This window comes from Lissotriton vulgaris, chromosome 7, assembly GCF_964263255.1.
Source record: "Lissotriton vulgaris chromosome 7, aLisVul1.2, whole genome shotgun sequence".
Classification (NCBI taxonomy): domain Eukaryota; kingdom Metazoa; phylum Chordata; class Amphibia; order Caudata; family Salamandridae; genus Lissotriton; species Lissotriton vulgaris.
Genome location: NC_141695.1, coordinates 644,462,482 through 644,478,107, shown reverse-complemented (window position 1 = coordinate 644,478,107; position 15,626 = coordinate 644,462,482). Strand labels below are relative to the sequence as shown.

At 49.3% G+C, this 15,626-nt stretch overlaps 1 protein-coding gene across 4 annotated transcripts in view; it reads right to left on the bottom strand.

The window, feature by feature from the left end:
- SPAG9 (sperm associated antigen 9) overlaps window positions 1-15,626 on the bottom strand; it is a 1,654,314-nt gene that overhangs the window by 687,968 nt on the left and 950,720 nt on the right. For all 4 annotated transcript variants that reach the window (XM_086930851.1, XM_086930853.1, XM_086930852.1 and 1 more), the window contains one exon: window positions 7,769-7,940. In XM_086930851.1, coding sequence (XP_086786977.1) covers window positions 7,769-7,940 — 172 coding nt within the window. The remainder of the gene's footprint in view (window positions 1-7,768; window positions 7,941-15,626) is intronic.

Below are 15,626 nucleotides of genomic sequence, written 5' to 3'. Positions count from 1 at the left end.
TAACACAGAGCCATGCAAGAAACTGATCACTGGTGCCATGGAATTAGGGCCCTGAAAGGAATGACCTAAACACTAGAAATCAGTTCACAGAACGGGAAGGATGGGTGGGGCGGTAGGGAATCTATCACTATTAATGTTTCTTACAGATATATCATTACCGAAGATAAGTAACTTGTGAATCTGAAAGAAACACATAGTGATAGATTCCTTACCTTAGAATATATACCCCAGCAATACCAACCCCGGTGGTTGGTCTGCGGACCAAGATCAAACCAGAAAGTCCTGTAGAACAGAACGGCCAAAGAAGCGGCCTCTCCGTCCTTGGCTGTCGAGGCAGTAATGATTGATAAACGCATGCAGCGAGGCCCTCGTAGCTGCCTGACATGGAAGGGAGCTCCCCGTCCCAAAGCTGTAGTGGCTGCTGTCGCCCTAGTAGAATGGGCACGTAGCCCCACCGGAGGCTCCTTTTTAGCCAAAGAACAACAAGCCTTAATGCACAGAAAGACCCATTGAGAGATGTTCGGCTTGTGAACGGCCCGACCTTTCTTGGCGCCCAAGTAGCCAACAAAGAGCTGGTCATCGACCCAGAACTGTTGCGTGCGGTTGACGTAGAATGAGAGCGCAAGTTTGGGTCCAGGCAGTGGAGCCTCTCCTCCTTTTTAGAAGGATGAGGAGGTGGAAAGAAGTTGGGCAAAGTGATGGTCTGCCTGATGTGACAACCTTTGCCAGAAAAGATGGACGAGTCCGTAGAACATCTTTGTCTGGATGGACAGAGAGAAAAAGAGGTTTAGAAGAAAGAGCCCAGAGCTCAAGAACTTTTCTGGCAGAGGTGATGGCAACCAGGAAAGCAGTCTTTAGAGTGAGAAGACAAAGAGGACAGTTTTGAAGTGGCACAAAAGGAGCACACATCAGATAAGTCAGAACTAGGTTCAAGTCACCCTGAGGCATAGGAAAAGGAGGGAACTTGTGCGTAATGCCTTTAAGAATCTATTTACAACAGGGGACTTGAAAAGGGAAGGCTGATCTGGAAGCCGTAAAAAGGCTGAAATGGCAGAGAGATAGCCCTAGATAGTGCACAGAGCAAAGACAGGATAAATAGATGACCTCTGAAAGAGGGGCAGAAAGGGGATCCACAACCTTTGCTGTACACCATGCCACAAATTTATTCCACCAGAGGGCGCATACTGATTTAGTGGAGGGACGCCTGGCTGCCAAAACAACTTCCGGAGGCAGGTCGAAAGACGCCAACTGCCGCCACTCAATCTCCACGCAAGGAGGTGGAGGCTGGACAGGTTCGGGTGGAGAACCCTCCCCTGCTGCTGTAACAGAAGATTCTCCTGAAGAGGCAGGCGGAGCGAGAGATCGATTGCCATACTGAGTAGCTTGGGATACCAGACTATTAGAAACTAGTCAAGAGCCACAAGAATAACTTGGGCCCGTTTGCGGCTGATCTTCAGCACTCTGGGTAGAAGTGGTATAGGCGGAGAGGCGAGTGCCGCCTTGAAATTCCAACGTGCAGAACTGATGACATTGCGCGTTCTCTTCTGTGGCGAATAGATCTAATCAAGGCTCCCCCCACTGCTGAAATAGGCCTTGCACCACGTCCGAGTTCAGATGTCATTCGTGATCCATCATGCACCGACGGCTGAGTTCGTCCACCCTGGCTTTCAGGGAACCTGCCAGGTGTTGAACAACCAGGGTCACGCCCTGATGTTCCAGCCACTGCCAGAGGCGCAGAGCCTCCTGGCATAGGGTCCACGACCCCACCCCGCCCTGTTTGTTGCAGTACCACATGGTGGTGGTGTTGTCCATGAACACCTGCACTACACTGCCCCAGACAGAAGGGAGGAGTACCTTCAGTGCAAGTCGGATCGGGCGCAGCTCCAGAAGGTTGATATGGAGCCGGGACTCCGCCGGAGACCAGAGGCCTCTGATCTCCGCCTCTCCCATGTGGCCTCCCCATCCCAGAAGGGAGGCATCCGTCACTACTACGCGCTCCGGTTGGGGTATGGAGAGGGATCTGCCGCTGACCCAATCGCGGTTCGTGAGCCACCACTGTAACGGTCTCGCAGTGCCCTCCGGGATCAGGACGTGGTCGGACAGGTTGCCCTGATGCTGGGACCACTGAAACTTCAGGTCCCACTACAGAGCCCGCATCCGCCACCTGGCGTGATGCACCAGTAGGATGCAGGTCATCAGCCCCAAAGCCGCAACGTCAACCTGACCGAGACCCGGGATAAAGGCTGAAAGATCGGAATCAGAGCCTGAATATCCTGAACCTGCTGTTCGGGAGGATAAACCAGAAACTGCGCAGAGTCAGAACCGCTTCGATGAAGAGGAGCTTCTGAGAGGGACACAGGTGTGACTTCGGCACGTTGATGGAGAACCCCAGCTGGTGCAGGAGGTCAGCCGTGGTATGGAGGCAAGCGTGCCTTCAACAGTCAGTCGTCGAGATAGGAGAAGACTGTAACCCGTGATCGGCGCAGATGAGCTGCGACCACCGCCATCACTTTTGTGAACACCCGAGGGGCACTGGTGAGGCCGAAGGGGAGCACGGTAAACTGAAAGTGCTCATGGCCTACCGTGAACCGCAGGTAGCACCAGTGGGCCGGCAGGACGGGGATGTGGAAATACGTGTCCTGCAAGTCCAATCTACCATCCAGTCTCCAGTGTCTAGGGCAGCTAGGACCTGAGCCAAAGTCAGCATCTTGAACTTCTCCTTCCGGAGGAAGTTGTTGATGCTGCGGAGGTCCAAGATAGGGCGTAGGCCTCCTTTGCCCTTCTTCGGAACCAGAAAGTAGTGGCAATAGCAACCACATCCAATTTCTGGCCCAGGAACACGCTCGATGGCCCCCTTGGCCATGAGGGCCATAACTTCCTCCTGCAGAAGTTGCAAGTGATCACCCGACATGCAGTCGTACTGCGGTGGCATGGCTGGAGGGGTTGCATCGAAGGGAAGGGAGTAGCTCCTTCGGACGATTTGCAGCACCCACCTGTCCAACGTCATGGTAAGCCAGTGGAGAAGGCGATGGCAAACCCTGCCCTCCACTGGCGTCGAATAGGGCTGAAATGTCGGACTAGGAAGGCTTAGAGGCAGATGCTGCGGGGGGGGGATGTGGACTGACCCTGCCGTTGTCCCCCGGCACCGCCACGGCAGTAACCACGTCCGCGACTGCGTTGAGACTGGTCCTGTGGCTAGCTGGACGTGTGGGGGCACCCCTTCCTTGGCCACGAAAGCGGAAGTTTGCTGGTGCCGGCCTAGGCCCAAGGACTTGGCCATAGCCCTGGAGTCCTTAAAGCGCTCTAGCGCACTGTCCGCGTTGACGCCAAAAAGGCGACGGCCATCGAAGGGCTTGTCCATGAGCGTGGCCTCGACAACCCCGCGAGAGGTTTGCAGACCGTAGCCAAGTGTGGTGACGAATCTCCACCGTTGTGGAAATTGCTCTGCCCAGCGAGTCCGTGGTGTCAAGTCCACATCTAATTGAGTACAGTGCTGCATTCCGTCCCTCCGCCAGGGCCTCATCCGGACACTGTGGCAGCACGTCCGCAATCGTATCCCACAGAGAGTGGATGTAACAGCCCAAAAGGCAGGCGGTGTTGACAGTCCGCAGCCCCAAACTCAGAGAGGAGACAAGTTTCTTCCCAAACTGATCATACCTTTTGGATTCCCGATCCGGAGGAGCAGTCGGAAATGCGGTCTGGGATGTAGAGGCCTGGATCACCAGGCTCTCGGTGGTGGGGTGGATGGACAGAAAGCAGGGGTCGCCGGAGCCGAGCGATGGTGTCGGGCCACGTTCCGATCCACAGGGAGGCCTGTAGGCCTGTAGAGGGCATGGACCAGGTGCCCATCAGAAAGTCGGTGAGGGCCTCCTTAAATGGCAGTAGAGGCTCTGAGGAGCTGCCTGCGGTTTGAGCACCTCATTGAAAAGCTTAGTCCTCATGGCCGCGACAGGAAGCTCAAGAGCCAAAGCCTTGGCCGCCCTGTTCAACACCACACTATAAGTAGCAAACTCCTCCGAAGCCACGGAGGGAGGAGAGATGAATCCAGTGTCAGGTGAAGTGTCCAGACCACTGGCCTCCTCCAGCTCACCTGCCCAGTACTGGCTTAACTGGCACTGTAGTGCCAGAGGGTCCTTAGACCCCTCCCAGTCCTCCTCGCCATCCATCTCCTGGAAACCAGGCAAAAATTATGGAGCCGGGTCGCAGGTGAAGTGATCACCCATCGGCGTCGGAGAAGGCGCTGAGCGGCACCGCTCCGGTGTCGCACCCGGACCGGGGCTGAAACCGGGCAGGTGTCGTCCGAAGACTGCACCAGGAGCGACACCTTCGGGGTCGACGCCAGCGGAGGAGTAGTTAGGTCGACTGGCGATGACCCGGATCCAGGTCTGGATCCTGCGGGGCCCTGCGGCGTAGGTACCGGAGTCAACGGCGGCGCCGGGGCCGAAGCAACCAACGGCGCCGGGGCAGAAGCCGCTGGCCCGTAAGGGCTCCCAGTCGGACCCGCGGGGCCTGAAGGTGTCTTGACAGGGTCCGGCAGAATAGTCGTGGAAAACACGATAATGCGAGCTTACTGCGTGTTAACTGCGAGACGCCTACTGGTCCATGGTGTGTGTGTTATCCATGGATCTCTGTCTGAGGGTCGTGGAGCTAAAAGGGAAAGCACGCAGTAAGCTTGCATTATCGTGTTTTCCACGACTATTCTGACTCACAATCTGAGGCTCCTCGCTTGCCCCACCCTGCACCTCCTATAGATGCATTATCCGGACATCATTTCCTTACGGTCACCCCCCGCACCTCGGTCTGACTATCAATTTCCTCCCTGGTCTGCTTTTTACACCGTTTTTTTCAACTTCTAGCACGGGTGCTTGGATGCGCTTTCTCCACGTGTATTTCTTGACGTTGACTATCTGGGTTATGTTTGTCACTTTTGCCAACTTGGGTTACTCTCTAAGCACCGCGTTGCAGTACAACTTTAACAATTCCTGCCCCCTTTGATTGTTTAGCCGTGAATACACTGCCTATGCTGTTGAGTAATTCACATTATCATTACCTCACAGATTCCCCTGACGAAGGGCAGACAGTGGCCCGAAATGCATTGGGATGTATAACTGAACTTGTCTTCTTCGTGTTTGACTTTGTGAATATTTAACAAATTCAGAGAAGAACACTCAATGAACAATTATTGAGCTACTAATCAACGATGTCGATGCCTGTCATATTTCATTGAATGTTTAAATGTTTGTTTACCACAGTTTAACTATGCTAAAGTTAATGGAGAAATATTGTTTCTATTGCATGTACACTTAAGGTTAACACTCATGCAAATGATAGACGCAGTGCATTAGGTTCCTGGAACATTTTCCGGATGCCCACTTTTGCTCAAAGCCCAAAGGTCTAGCAGAACCTTTTCACCTTTTGCACGCCAGGGATTAGAACACTGTAAAAGTGAATCTACGAATTTAAGTTGTTAAAATAGATTACTGAGTGCACACGCTGCTCAGTAAGAATGGACTTAGACACTGTAGGGGTACAGGGCTCATGCACCTGTACCCTCATCACTGATATAGTGCACTTAGCTAGAGGAGTGACTGATCAATGCCAGGGCAGTGGGTTGTAGGTATGGCACACAGGGAAGTGTGCCATGTCGACTCTTCACTTTGTTCAGCACCAAGACACACAGCCTACAAAGGCAGTGTGTGAGTGTAAATGTACATGGCCTTTAAGGGTGGCACAATAAGTGATGCTGCCCTTAGAGGTCCTTCCTGGTCACAGTGCCCTGGGTACCTGTGGTACCATTTAACAGGGGCTGACCTGTGTCCAGAGATGCCAATTGGGTACAGTTTTGGGGAAATAACACAGGCCCTGGGAACCTGTTGGGTAGGGACCCAGAGCACATCAAGTCAAAGTGTGTCAGTAGTCTGGCAAAAAGTATGTGTGTTTGGGGGGGAGGAGGGGGTTAGTTCAACAGAAATCCAGCTTCTCACACAAGCTCAACCCCCCCCCCCCCCACCTCACACTCAAAGGCCAGGAGACTCCAAACCTGGGAGAGTCTTTCTAGTCTTTCAGGGGAGGAAGAGTAGAGGAAGTGGGTTGAAAGTTGCAGGGCCTACTCTGCCTTACATCCTTCTGTCCAGGTCAGTTCCTTTGGCGAACTGGCCTACCTCAACAGTTTCAGGACCTAATTCACAATGCTGCTTTCCTAGCTCTTTGGTGTCTCCACCCCACTTTTTTAGTTTGGGTTCAGAGGTGCCCACCTCTACAAATTCTACTTTAGCTAGGGCAAAGGCCAGCTTACACACAGAGGTTACCCACAGTTTGAACAACCCACCATGACCAATAGGGTCAGGGGGCCTAACTTGCTATTTGGCAGGGGGCTAGGCCACCATGCCAAGGACAGTGCTGCCATGACGGCTAAGACCCATCAGAGGCTACTAACTGCAGTCAGTGCCCAGAACAACGCCTTTAGCTCTTCCCTGGCAGGTGAAGTGGCTAACATACAGGCTTCTTTGGGTTCTGGGGGTCTAGTTGTTGTTTCAGGGTAGGGGGTCACTACACTTGATATTGTACACCCTTCTTCCACCCTCTGTTCTGTCAGCTGAGGAGCCACCCACTTAGACTGGCCAGTTGCCTGACTAGTCAGATCTTTTTGTTAGCTAGGAGGGACTTCGCCAGTGCCAATGTTGGAGTTCTCCCTTACTGGCATAGAATTTCCCTGGCCCACTGGCACTGTGGCCAACAGATGTCCACCTTTCCTACACTTTCTCTTCTTTTTATGTCTAGCCTATTATATCCCACAGGGATAAATAGGCGAGATTATAGTAAGCGGAAAAGAAAAGTCTACCTAGCCTGCGGATCGCGTACAGTTCATGTGAGCTATGCGCGTGCTCAGTGCCAGCCACATCACACACCACCATTTGTCTGTGCCTCGGCATCAGACTTCAAAGGCTGCCGCTCCCCCGATCCCCGGGTGCACATCGCACACCACCATTTGTCTTAGCCTTGGCATCAGACTTCAAAGGAATGCGCTGCCGCTCCCCCGACCCCCGCCACAGCAATGCCGAGAGCTTGGTTTTTTTTGCATCCATTTTGCGGGGAAGCCGTGTTTTGTTCAGCGTTCTCTGCACCTTTCTCGTTTTTTTTCTGGAGGAAAGTGAAAGGCTACCGTGCTTGTTTACAGTAGCCTTGCTCCTTAAATGCTGTTGCTGTGTTGCCATCTCTCTAGGGACACTCAGCTTGAGAACACTCGACTTGCTAGCTGCAATGCTGTAGGAGAGTAGGTTCTGCAATCCTATGGTCACCCCAGATTTTTGCTTTTTGCTTCACTGGTTTACGACTTTCCTTGGCAGTGGGCCTGCTAATCAGACCCACAGCCTAGCTGTTCTCTCTCTAAATTGACATCCATGTACTTTAGGTGCATTTACCAATTGGTATTGGGTCACTCTTGTACGCCCTTTTACAGTGTACCATAGGTACCCAGGGCATAAGTAAACCCAAGGCCTACTAGGGGCTGCAGCATGTATTATGCCACCCCTGGATGGCCATCCAAATCTGACACAACTGGCTGATCAATCAGCTGGGGCAAGGTGGTGTAATCACCCTTTGCTTTAGATATAGTATTTAGAATCAGAAATAAGTAAGTCTCTCATGGAATTAATGTGCTGTCAGAAGAAAGTATCATGGTTCACTAAAAGACTTCCAGCTTTATAAGACATAAGGCTAGAGAAATAATGTCAATCTAACAGCATTCAGTCCATATTTTACATCTTACCTGGAACACTAGTGTTACAAAGAACATGTGAGTTGCAAGCAGTAAAGCTGTCTAAAATATTCCCAGGCTGATTTGCATCAATAATTATGACTTTTGTTGCTGAATGAGTGCTGGTACAAATCCAAACTAGACTGGACAACTCTTCTTGCTGTTCTGTTTTCTTTTGCTGTTCCTGTAAAACACAAATACAATATAATGTATGATGCTTGTCACCACGAGGTAATTCAGATATCTATATTAAAGAATATGGCCCTCTCAAATACAGGTGATAAAGAGCATCTTAATCTGAGTACCCTAGTATGTGATTCTTAACCTCGGGTTCCTGTATACCGTGGGCCTCTGAGGACCTACTCAGAGCATCCACAAATATTTAGCTAGAAGATTAAATAGTTTTAGCAGATTCATTAAGTATATATTCATTAAAAATATATATATATAAGATTGAAAGTTCTAAACGCTCTGTAAATATGAAAGAATTCGAAACTGAGGGGTAAAATTAAATTGGTTTCCTTAGCTTGATTCACAGAAGTAGCGCAAGTCTAGGAACTAAAATTGTGTATGGACGATTGAAAGGAAGGGCTGAAATGTGGCAACAAAAAAGAGCATACATTAGGAGCAAAAAAGACCAAGTGATATGCTAAAGTCTAACATATAGTATTGACTTTTATAAATAAAACCAAATACAGAAAAGCTTCAACCTTGCTCTTAAAATTCAGTTTTTTAAATATTTTCTCGTTTATGAATTAAATCTATTTTGTGTACTGGTTGTGAATCACAAGCAGTAAAAACTGTTTAGACAGAGACCCACGATTTCCAGTACAGATTCAGCAGGGTTTAAAAGGGTTGAAAGGTTAGGAACTATTGCTCTAGTACATGCAGTACAAAGAAAGTTTGTGTCAAATTACCCAAAAAAAAAGATTTTAGAGGGGCGTGGCCAGCAGCATGGCGGACTAGACACGTCCGACCAGAGCTCCGAGGGCCGACAAGTGATCCTGTATATATCCTGCGCTCACAGACGGGATCCTGATCTGAAAATTACGGGCAGAACACAATAAGTCAATGCCGGTATGGTGTCAGGTCCATACTGCCGAAAATACCTCTGTGCCGCCTTAAAATACCAAGGGGAGCGGAGGTCGAGCCGAGGACAAGAATGCAGTGAAGACTGCGTCGCTGGAGAGTTGCAGACAGTAACCAGGACCGGGATTATAGAAGTGGTGAGGAGCCGACATCGGGGGGACTCCGTTGGCTCTCCCCCTCCTTCCCCCCCTGTTCTGTGACTCTTGCCAGGCCCCCTTTTTGCTCTCGCTGACGGCAGTACGGAGGAGAGAGGCCGTGCACGGAAGGTAGGATGCAGGTACTGGTGATCGGTGGTTGTGTCCCAGCCCCCGGCGGGATGGTGATGGTGAACGGCGAGGGTTATGGCGGTTGCATACCAGAGGCGCGTGAGCCTGATAGCATCACTTCGACCGCTGTTGCTTCAAGAAGCTACCACATCCGACAGGGGTGAAATCAGTAGAGGTCGGAGATCAGGAGCCTTGGTCGAAGGGTCTTCATCTCTGGAGTGGCCCGGGAGCCGGGGATGGTCGCAGGAAGAGATCCCCAACCGGCGCGGACCGCAGAGGCCGGCGGTGAGAGGACGGGAGAAGTGGAGCGGAGCGTTGAAGAAGGTGGCCGGTGCGCGCCGGAGGCGCGTGGACCCGACTGCACCGACAGAGCTGCTGTTACTCCGGAGAGCTGCCGATCCCCCACACATGTCAGCAGAGGCAGGGAGTTGGGAGCTTTGGAGGAGGGTCCGCATTTCGAAAGTGCCACAGGAGCCGGGGTAGCCGCGAGGAGGGCACAAACCGCAGAGGCCGACGGTGAGAAAACGGGAGGAGTGGAACAGATAGCAGGCTACGAGACAGAGTGGTGGCGTCCAGAACAGCAAGGTGAGCTGAGGTGGGGAGTGCAACAGTAATATAGACGGGACCTACACACATAGGATTGGTGCAAGAACAACCTCAACCCCCCACGCTCCCGCACCGACAGACTCAGTAATTTAGGAGTGAATCAGCAGAGGCATAAGGTATGAGGCTGGGACTGGCAGTGTGACGCAGGACGTATGCAGGGACCTCGACAGTCACAGTCCGCTCACCCGCAGGTAGTCCCCACGGACTGCGTGGGGCGCGCGGGGTTCCAAGAGTTGTTGTGCCCTGTATGCGATACCCTGCTGATAAAAGCTCTTAAGCAGGATAAGTTGGAAGAGCTGGTTTATTAGTACAACCATCAACGGCAGATAACAGCAACTGATTCACAGATAGGAAACATAACATTCCAATAATGATGTCAGGAAGGCAGAGTTCCATTAAAGGGATAGTAACCATAACACATCCCCCTACCAAAGTAAAAAGAAAAGAAAAGAATGTAAAGACAAAACATTTCAGAAGAACAAAGTAAAAATAGTTCAAACAGAACATAGTCCATAAACTTCCTAGGAGCTTGTCTTGTCCTAGGAACAAGTTGTGAGAAGTTGGCCTGATATATGATGCTCACTAGTTCTAGTGATCACCTTGTATCAGTCCAAACAACCCTTATGGTGATTGGTTGTAAGTCAACTTTATAGACCAGCTATCCTAATGGTAGCATGGACAAAGCAGTCTTAGGCTAAACTCTTTTGGCATGTGAAGCCAGCTGTTTTACCACATATAACCCCTTGAATACCAAGTGAAAGGCCACCACACAGGTTGTTATGAAAATAAACAAGTATTTATTAACTAACATACACCTCTGAACTCTTTATGAGATCAGAGGGCTAAGCACATGACAAACTCTTAGGAAAAATACGTTTAAGTTGCACGATTTACAATGGCGCCCTAGGGCCACGACAAACCATATACTAAGTAAGTGGAATGTGAAAGTCAATCAAAGGAATGTAGCTGTCCAGAGGTTGTAGGATCGCTGGGACCACGCTATACTAACTTGAGGTAAGTGGACCAGGTGGTGTCTTCGACGACCAGGATGGAGGCACGAGCTGTCCCACGCAGGCTCTCGCTGTCGGCGGTGTCGTCTCCGGATTTGGGTTCAACAGGCCTTGGCAAAGGCAACCCCCGCGGTGAGTGGAAACGGCGTCTGGAGTGGACCAGGAGGGTCCGGGGTGCTCCTCTTTTGGAAGGGAGCAAGGGCCAGTCTGGAGCAACCAGACCAGCAGCAAAGTTGTCGGAGCTCGTAGTCTAGGAGGTCACTAGCCAGCCGGCAAGTGACCAGACAACGCGTCGAGCAGCAAACAGGCAGAAGGGCCCCACGCAGATCTCGTGGATGCTGGAGGGCTGATCTTCGGTGCAGGAGCTGCTCGGGGCCGGGGCTTCTCAGTCCCCAAAGCACTTGGACGAGGATGCCTCGGAAGTCGTGCTGGAGCGAAGTGCTGCTTCTTTCAAGATGGCTGGTCCCACGTGTCTCGTCGCACCCACGGGTATCAGCTGTGCTGCAGATGTGGGTAGAGGTCGGAGAGGTCTGGGAGTCCGGGTCTCATCGGGCTCTGAAGTCTGGATCCTTGCAGGAAGACGAAAAGGTGAAGCCGCTGTACGCTGATGGTGCCTGCTGGTGCAGGGTGGACACTCCTTGCCCACAAGGGAGATTTTCTTCAGTCTTCTGTGGAGCAGAGCGTCGAAGTCCAGAGTTTCTTCTTGTAGAGTTGATCAGGATAATCTAATTTGGAATGGGACCAGCTCCTACCTTTATTCAGCTAAAGGGGGCTGCACTACGACTAGGTCCCTCCCCTGGGTGGTTACGCCCCCTATCCTTTGTCCGGTCTTGCGCCAGCTTTGGGCCTGGAGTGCCCCAGGAACTGGTTTAGACCGGAGTATGCACAGGGACACCTTGTGTGCCCCAGGCATGTCTCATTCCTTTCAGCCCTGTCCTACCTAATACACAAAATCCTGTCTGGGGTGGTGCTAGCACCTCCCAAGGCAGGAAACCCTTTGTCCAAGCCTCCCTCGCTAGAAGGACTCCCAGCAGCAGGAGGTCAGACTTGTGTCTGTGGTGGCAGCATCCATTTTGTGATGCTGAGGCTCGAGTTAACTTTAACCGGGGTTCACAGTTACATACATGTCGTGTCCCTCTAGAAGGGTGGAATGCTAACCCCATCGCCAGAATTGGCGAGGGGGTAGTATTCCAATTCGTATGATACCTTACTCGACATGTTTTGATAATGTTATACCAAAGTTAGCATTTGACCGCGAGGTTCATAATGCACTTAAGAGTATATGGTATAGCGTTATCATGGAACAGCTATTAGGACTTGGTTCCACAAGCTGCAAACGGGCTCAGCTCATGCCAGAGCACCATCTCACATAATTCCAAGCACTCTGCCTTCAGGATTGATAAGGCCTGCCATAGGAGTGACTGATAGGAATATATGTGTCCATTTTAGGTTTAGATATAGGGATACTATATCTAAAGCAAAGGGTGATTACACCACCTTGCCCCAGCTGTCGTGCAGCCAGTTGTGTCTGTTTAGATGGCCAGCCAGGGGTGGCATAATACATGCTTCAGCCCCTGGTAGGCCCTGGGTACACCTATGCCCCGGGTACCTATAGTACACTGTACAGGGACTGATAAGGTGGCCCAGTACCAATTGGTAAATGCACCTAAGAACAGCGAGGCTGTGGGTCTGATTAGCAGGCCCACAGCCAGGGAAAGTCGTAAACCAGTGAAGCAAAAAGCAAAAATCGGGGGTGACCATAGGATTGCAGACCCTACTCTCCTACACAAGTCTTGAATTGCCAAGAACATTACCTCGGCTAGGATCAGAAGAAGTGGACGCATGACTGGAATTATCATCAGACACAGAAGCACTATTAGAAAGATCTTTAAACTCTGTGTACTTTGCCAATCTAGACATGTTCCAAGTACATCCATTGTTTAGAGTCACAACATTCTTCCTAATAGCAGTAATGATGAAAGGACCACTGAAATTTGAAGTACCCTTGTGTCCATATTTTGGCTTCTTCACAAGAACACTATCTCCAACATTCCATTTCCTAAATTTGACAGCCATCCTATCATCATAACGTTGTTTATACTTCCGTTGATATTCAGCCAACGCATCTCTCCATCTCAACTCACACTCAACACTATCACCACGACCTCTCTCAGGAAGCCAAGCAGGGTTGAGCTTGGAATTAGCCAATCTTCCCCTCAATGCTTCAAAAGGAGACTTTTGCATGATAGCATTTGGAACTGTGCGATGTGCCCACCAGGTCTCCCTCAACACACTACTGAAAGAAACCTTTGACTGCAAAGCCCTCTGCGCACAACTCTTAAAAACTCTATTCATTCGTTCAGTAAAACCGTTCGCCTGAGGCGAATAAAGAGCTGTCTTCTGGTGAACAATCCCAAGATCTTTGAGGAAAAAATCCATCTCATTGGAGGTAAATTGTACACCATTGTCCGTAAGTACATATTTAGGCACACCCTCTGATACAAATACATTCTTCAGAAACTCAATAATGGCTCTGGAATTCACCATGCCCATGCATTTAGAAATCACCCACTTAGAGATGTAATCCACCAGTAATACTACAAACCTCTCATGTGAAGGCATGAGCTCAAAAGGACCCGCTATGTCAAGCCCTACCTTTGTCCAAACTGTAGCAGGAACTTCCACTGGAGAAAGGGGAGAATGACTCGTGGTGTGTGATTTGTCATTAGCAGCACATAAATGGCAAACCTTCACAACACCCTCCACCATCCGATCCATACTAGGCCACCAGTATCTCTCTCTGATGCGAGCCTTAGTGAGATTCCTCCCAAGATGCCCCTCATGAGCCAAATTGACAACTTTATCACGCAAATCATTTGGAGGTACTAGTCTGTCCCCTCTTAACAAGTTACCTTGGCAAAATGTCAAGTCATTTCTGACCGTCCAATAAGTGTTTAATTCACCATCCAGTTGATCATACCTAGGCCACCCTTTTCTGATGATATCTCTCAAAGATTGAAAAATAACATCATTAGCAACAAAACTTGACCATTCATCCTTAGACAAAGAAGATTCCAGTACCCAATTTACACACTCCAAATTTCCTGAAAAACAATCCCCTTCAATTGGCAACCTGGATAAACAGTCCGCCGGCTTGTTCCTGTAGACCTTCGCTCCATCTCTTCAATCTAGGCGTCATATGGTCACTCTGATGACAAGAAAATATCTGAACAAGAGGGCGATGATCCGATCTCACAATAAACGGAATGCCCCATAAAAAGAACTTAAAATGATATAGACCTTCGCTCCATCTCTTCAATCTAGGCGTCATATGGTCACTCTGATGACAAGAAAATATCTGAACAAGAGGGCGATGATCCGATCTCACAATAAACGGAATGCCCCATATAAAGAACTTAAAATGATATATTGACCAAAACTCAGCCAATGACTATCTTTCAATGCAAGAGTAATTCAATTCTGCATCCTTCAAAGCTCTTGAAGCAAAAGCTACCACAACCTCCTCTCCATTCACAATTTGCGAAAGTACAGCGCCAAGACCTTTAACCCCTTCCAGGCTCATGACGAGCTGGGCTCGTCATGAAGTAGCCTCCTACCAGGCTGATGACGAGCCCAGCTCGTCATGATCAATGGACTTTTGAAAATTCCAGCACAGGAGGAAAATATCATTAGCAGTGATGGTGTTAAGACTGGCATCGGTAGTGACAATGGTTTTTAGTTTAGCATCAAAATGACCCAAAGTGGGCATTTTTCCAATTTCACTCTTTATCAAACAAAATGCTTCTTCACAATCACTAGACCAAGTGAAACGTACACCCTTTTTGAAAAGAGATCTTATAGGCTCAACAATGCTAGCAAAACCTTTAACAAATTTGGAATAAAATTCCGCCATGCCCAAGAAAGACTTGGCCTGGTCTGTATCCTCTGGAGCCGGTGCTTTAACAATACTCTCAGCCAATTCTAACTTCGGTTGTATCCCCTTCCCAGAGATCACATGCCCAAGATAAGTAACGGAGTCCAAACCAATTTTGCACTTCACTTTCTTAACTGTCAGTCCCCTGTCAGATAGTCTATTTAACACTGATCTTAAGACAGCATCATGCTCCCTGGTATCCACTCCATACATCAAAATATCATCCTGGAAGAACATAACATTATGTAGATCTCCAAGAACCATTTTCATCACCCTTTGAAAACAGGCAGCAGCCGAGGCTAACCCGAAGGGCATTCTCAAGAACCGATAAGCACCAAGGGGTGTAACAAAGGATGTTAAATGTCTAGAATCCTGATGTAAGACAATTTGGTGATACGCAGAAGAGAGATCTAGAACACTAAACATGTTCGCTCCCTTCAAAATACTAATAGATTCAGAAATATTTGGTAACGGTTGTCGATCAACACAAATACATTCATTCAGTCCACGCAAATCCACACACATTCTTACCGCTTTTCCACCATCCTTGGGTGCCAAAACTATTGGACTTAACCATTCTGAAGACTCAATTTCCTCAATCACTCCTAATTTCAAAAGTTTCTCAATCTCCAATCTGAAAGGCTCAACCATCATATTAGGGACTTTTCTAACCTTATGCACACACGGTTTAGCAGATTTCTTAAGAACAATCTTGTGTTCAAATCCCTTTAAACATCCCAATGTATCTGAGAACACTTTAGGAAATTCAGAAAAAATGTTGTTAGAATCAGACACAGTGCTAACTCCTTGAGGAAGAGAAGAGGAAATTAAGTCCTCCATAAAGATGGCTTGATCATGAGGATTTTTAGCACAAAGATTAAGGATTATACCAAAATCATGTTGATGTTTCCACCCAAGAAGATTGTCACCTCTCACAGCCACATAAACTTTGCCAGTGATTTCTT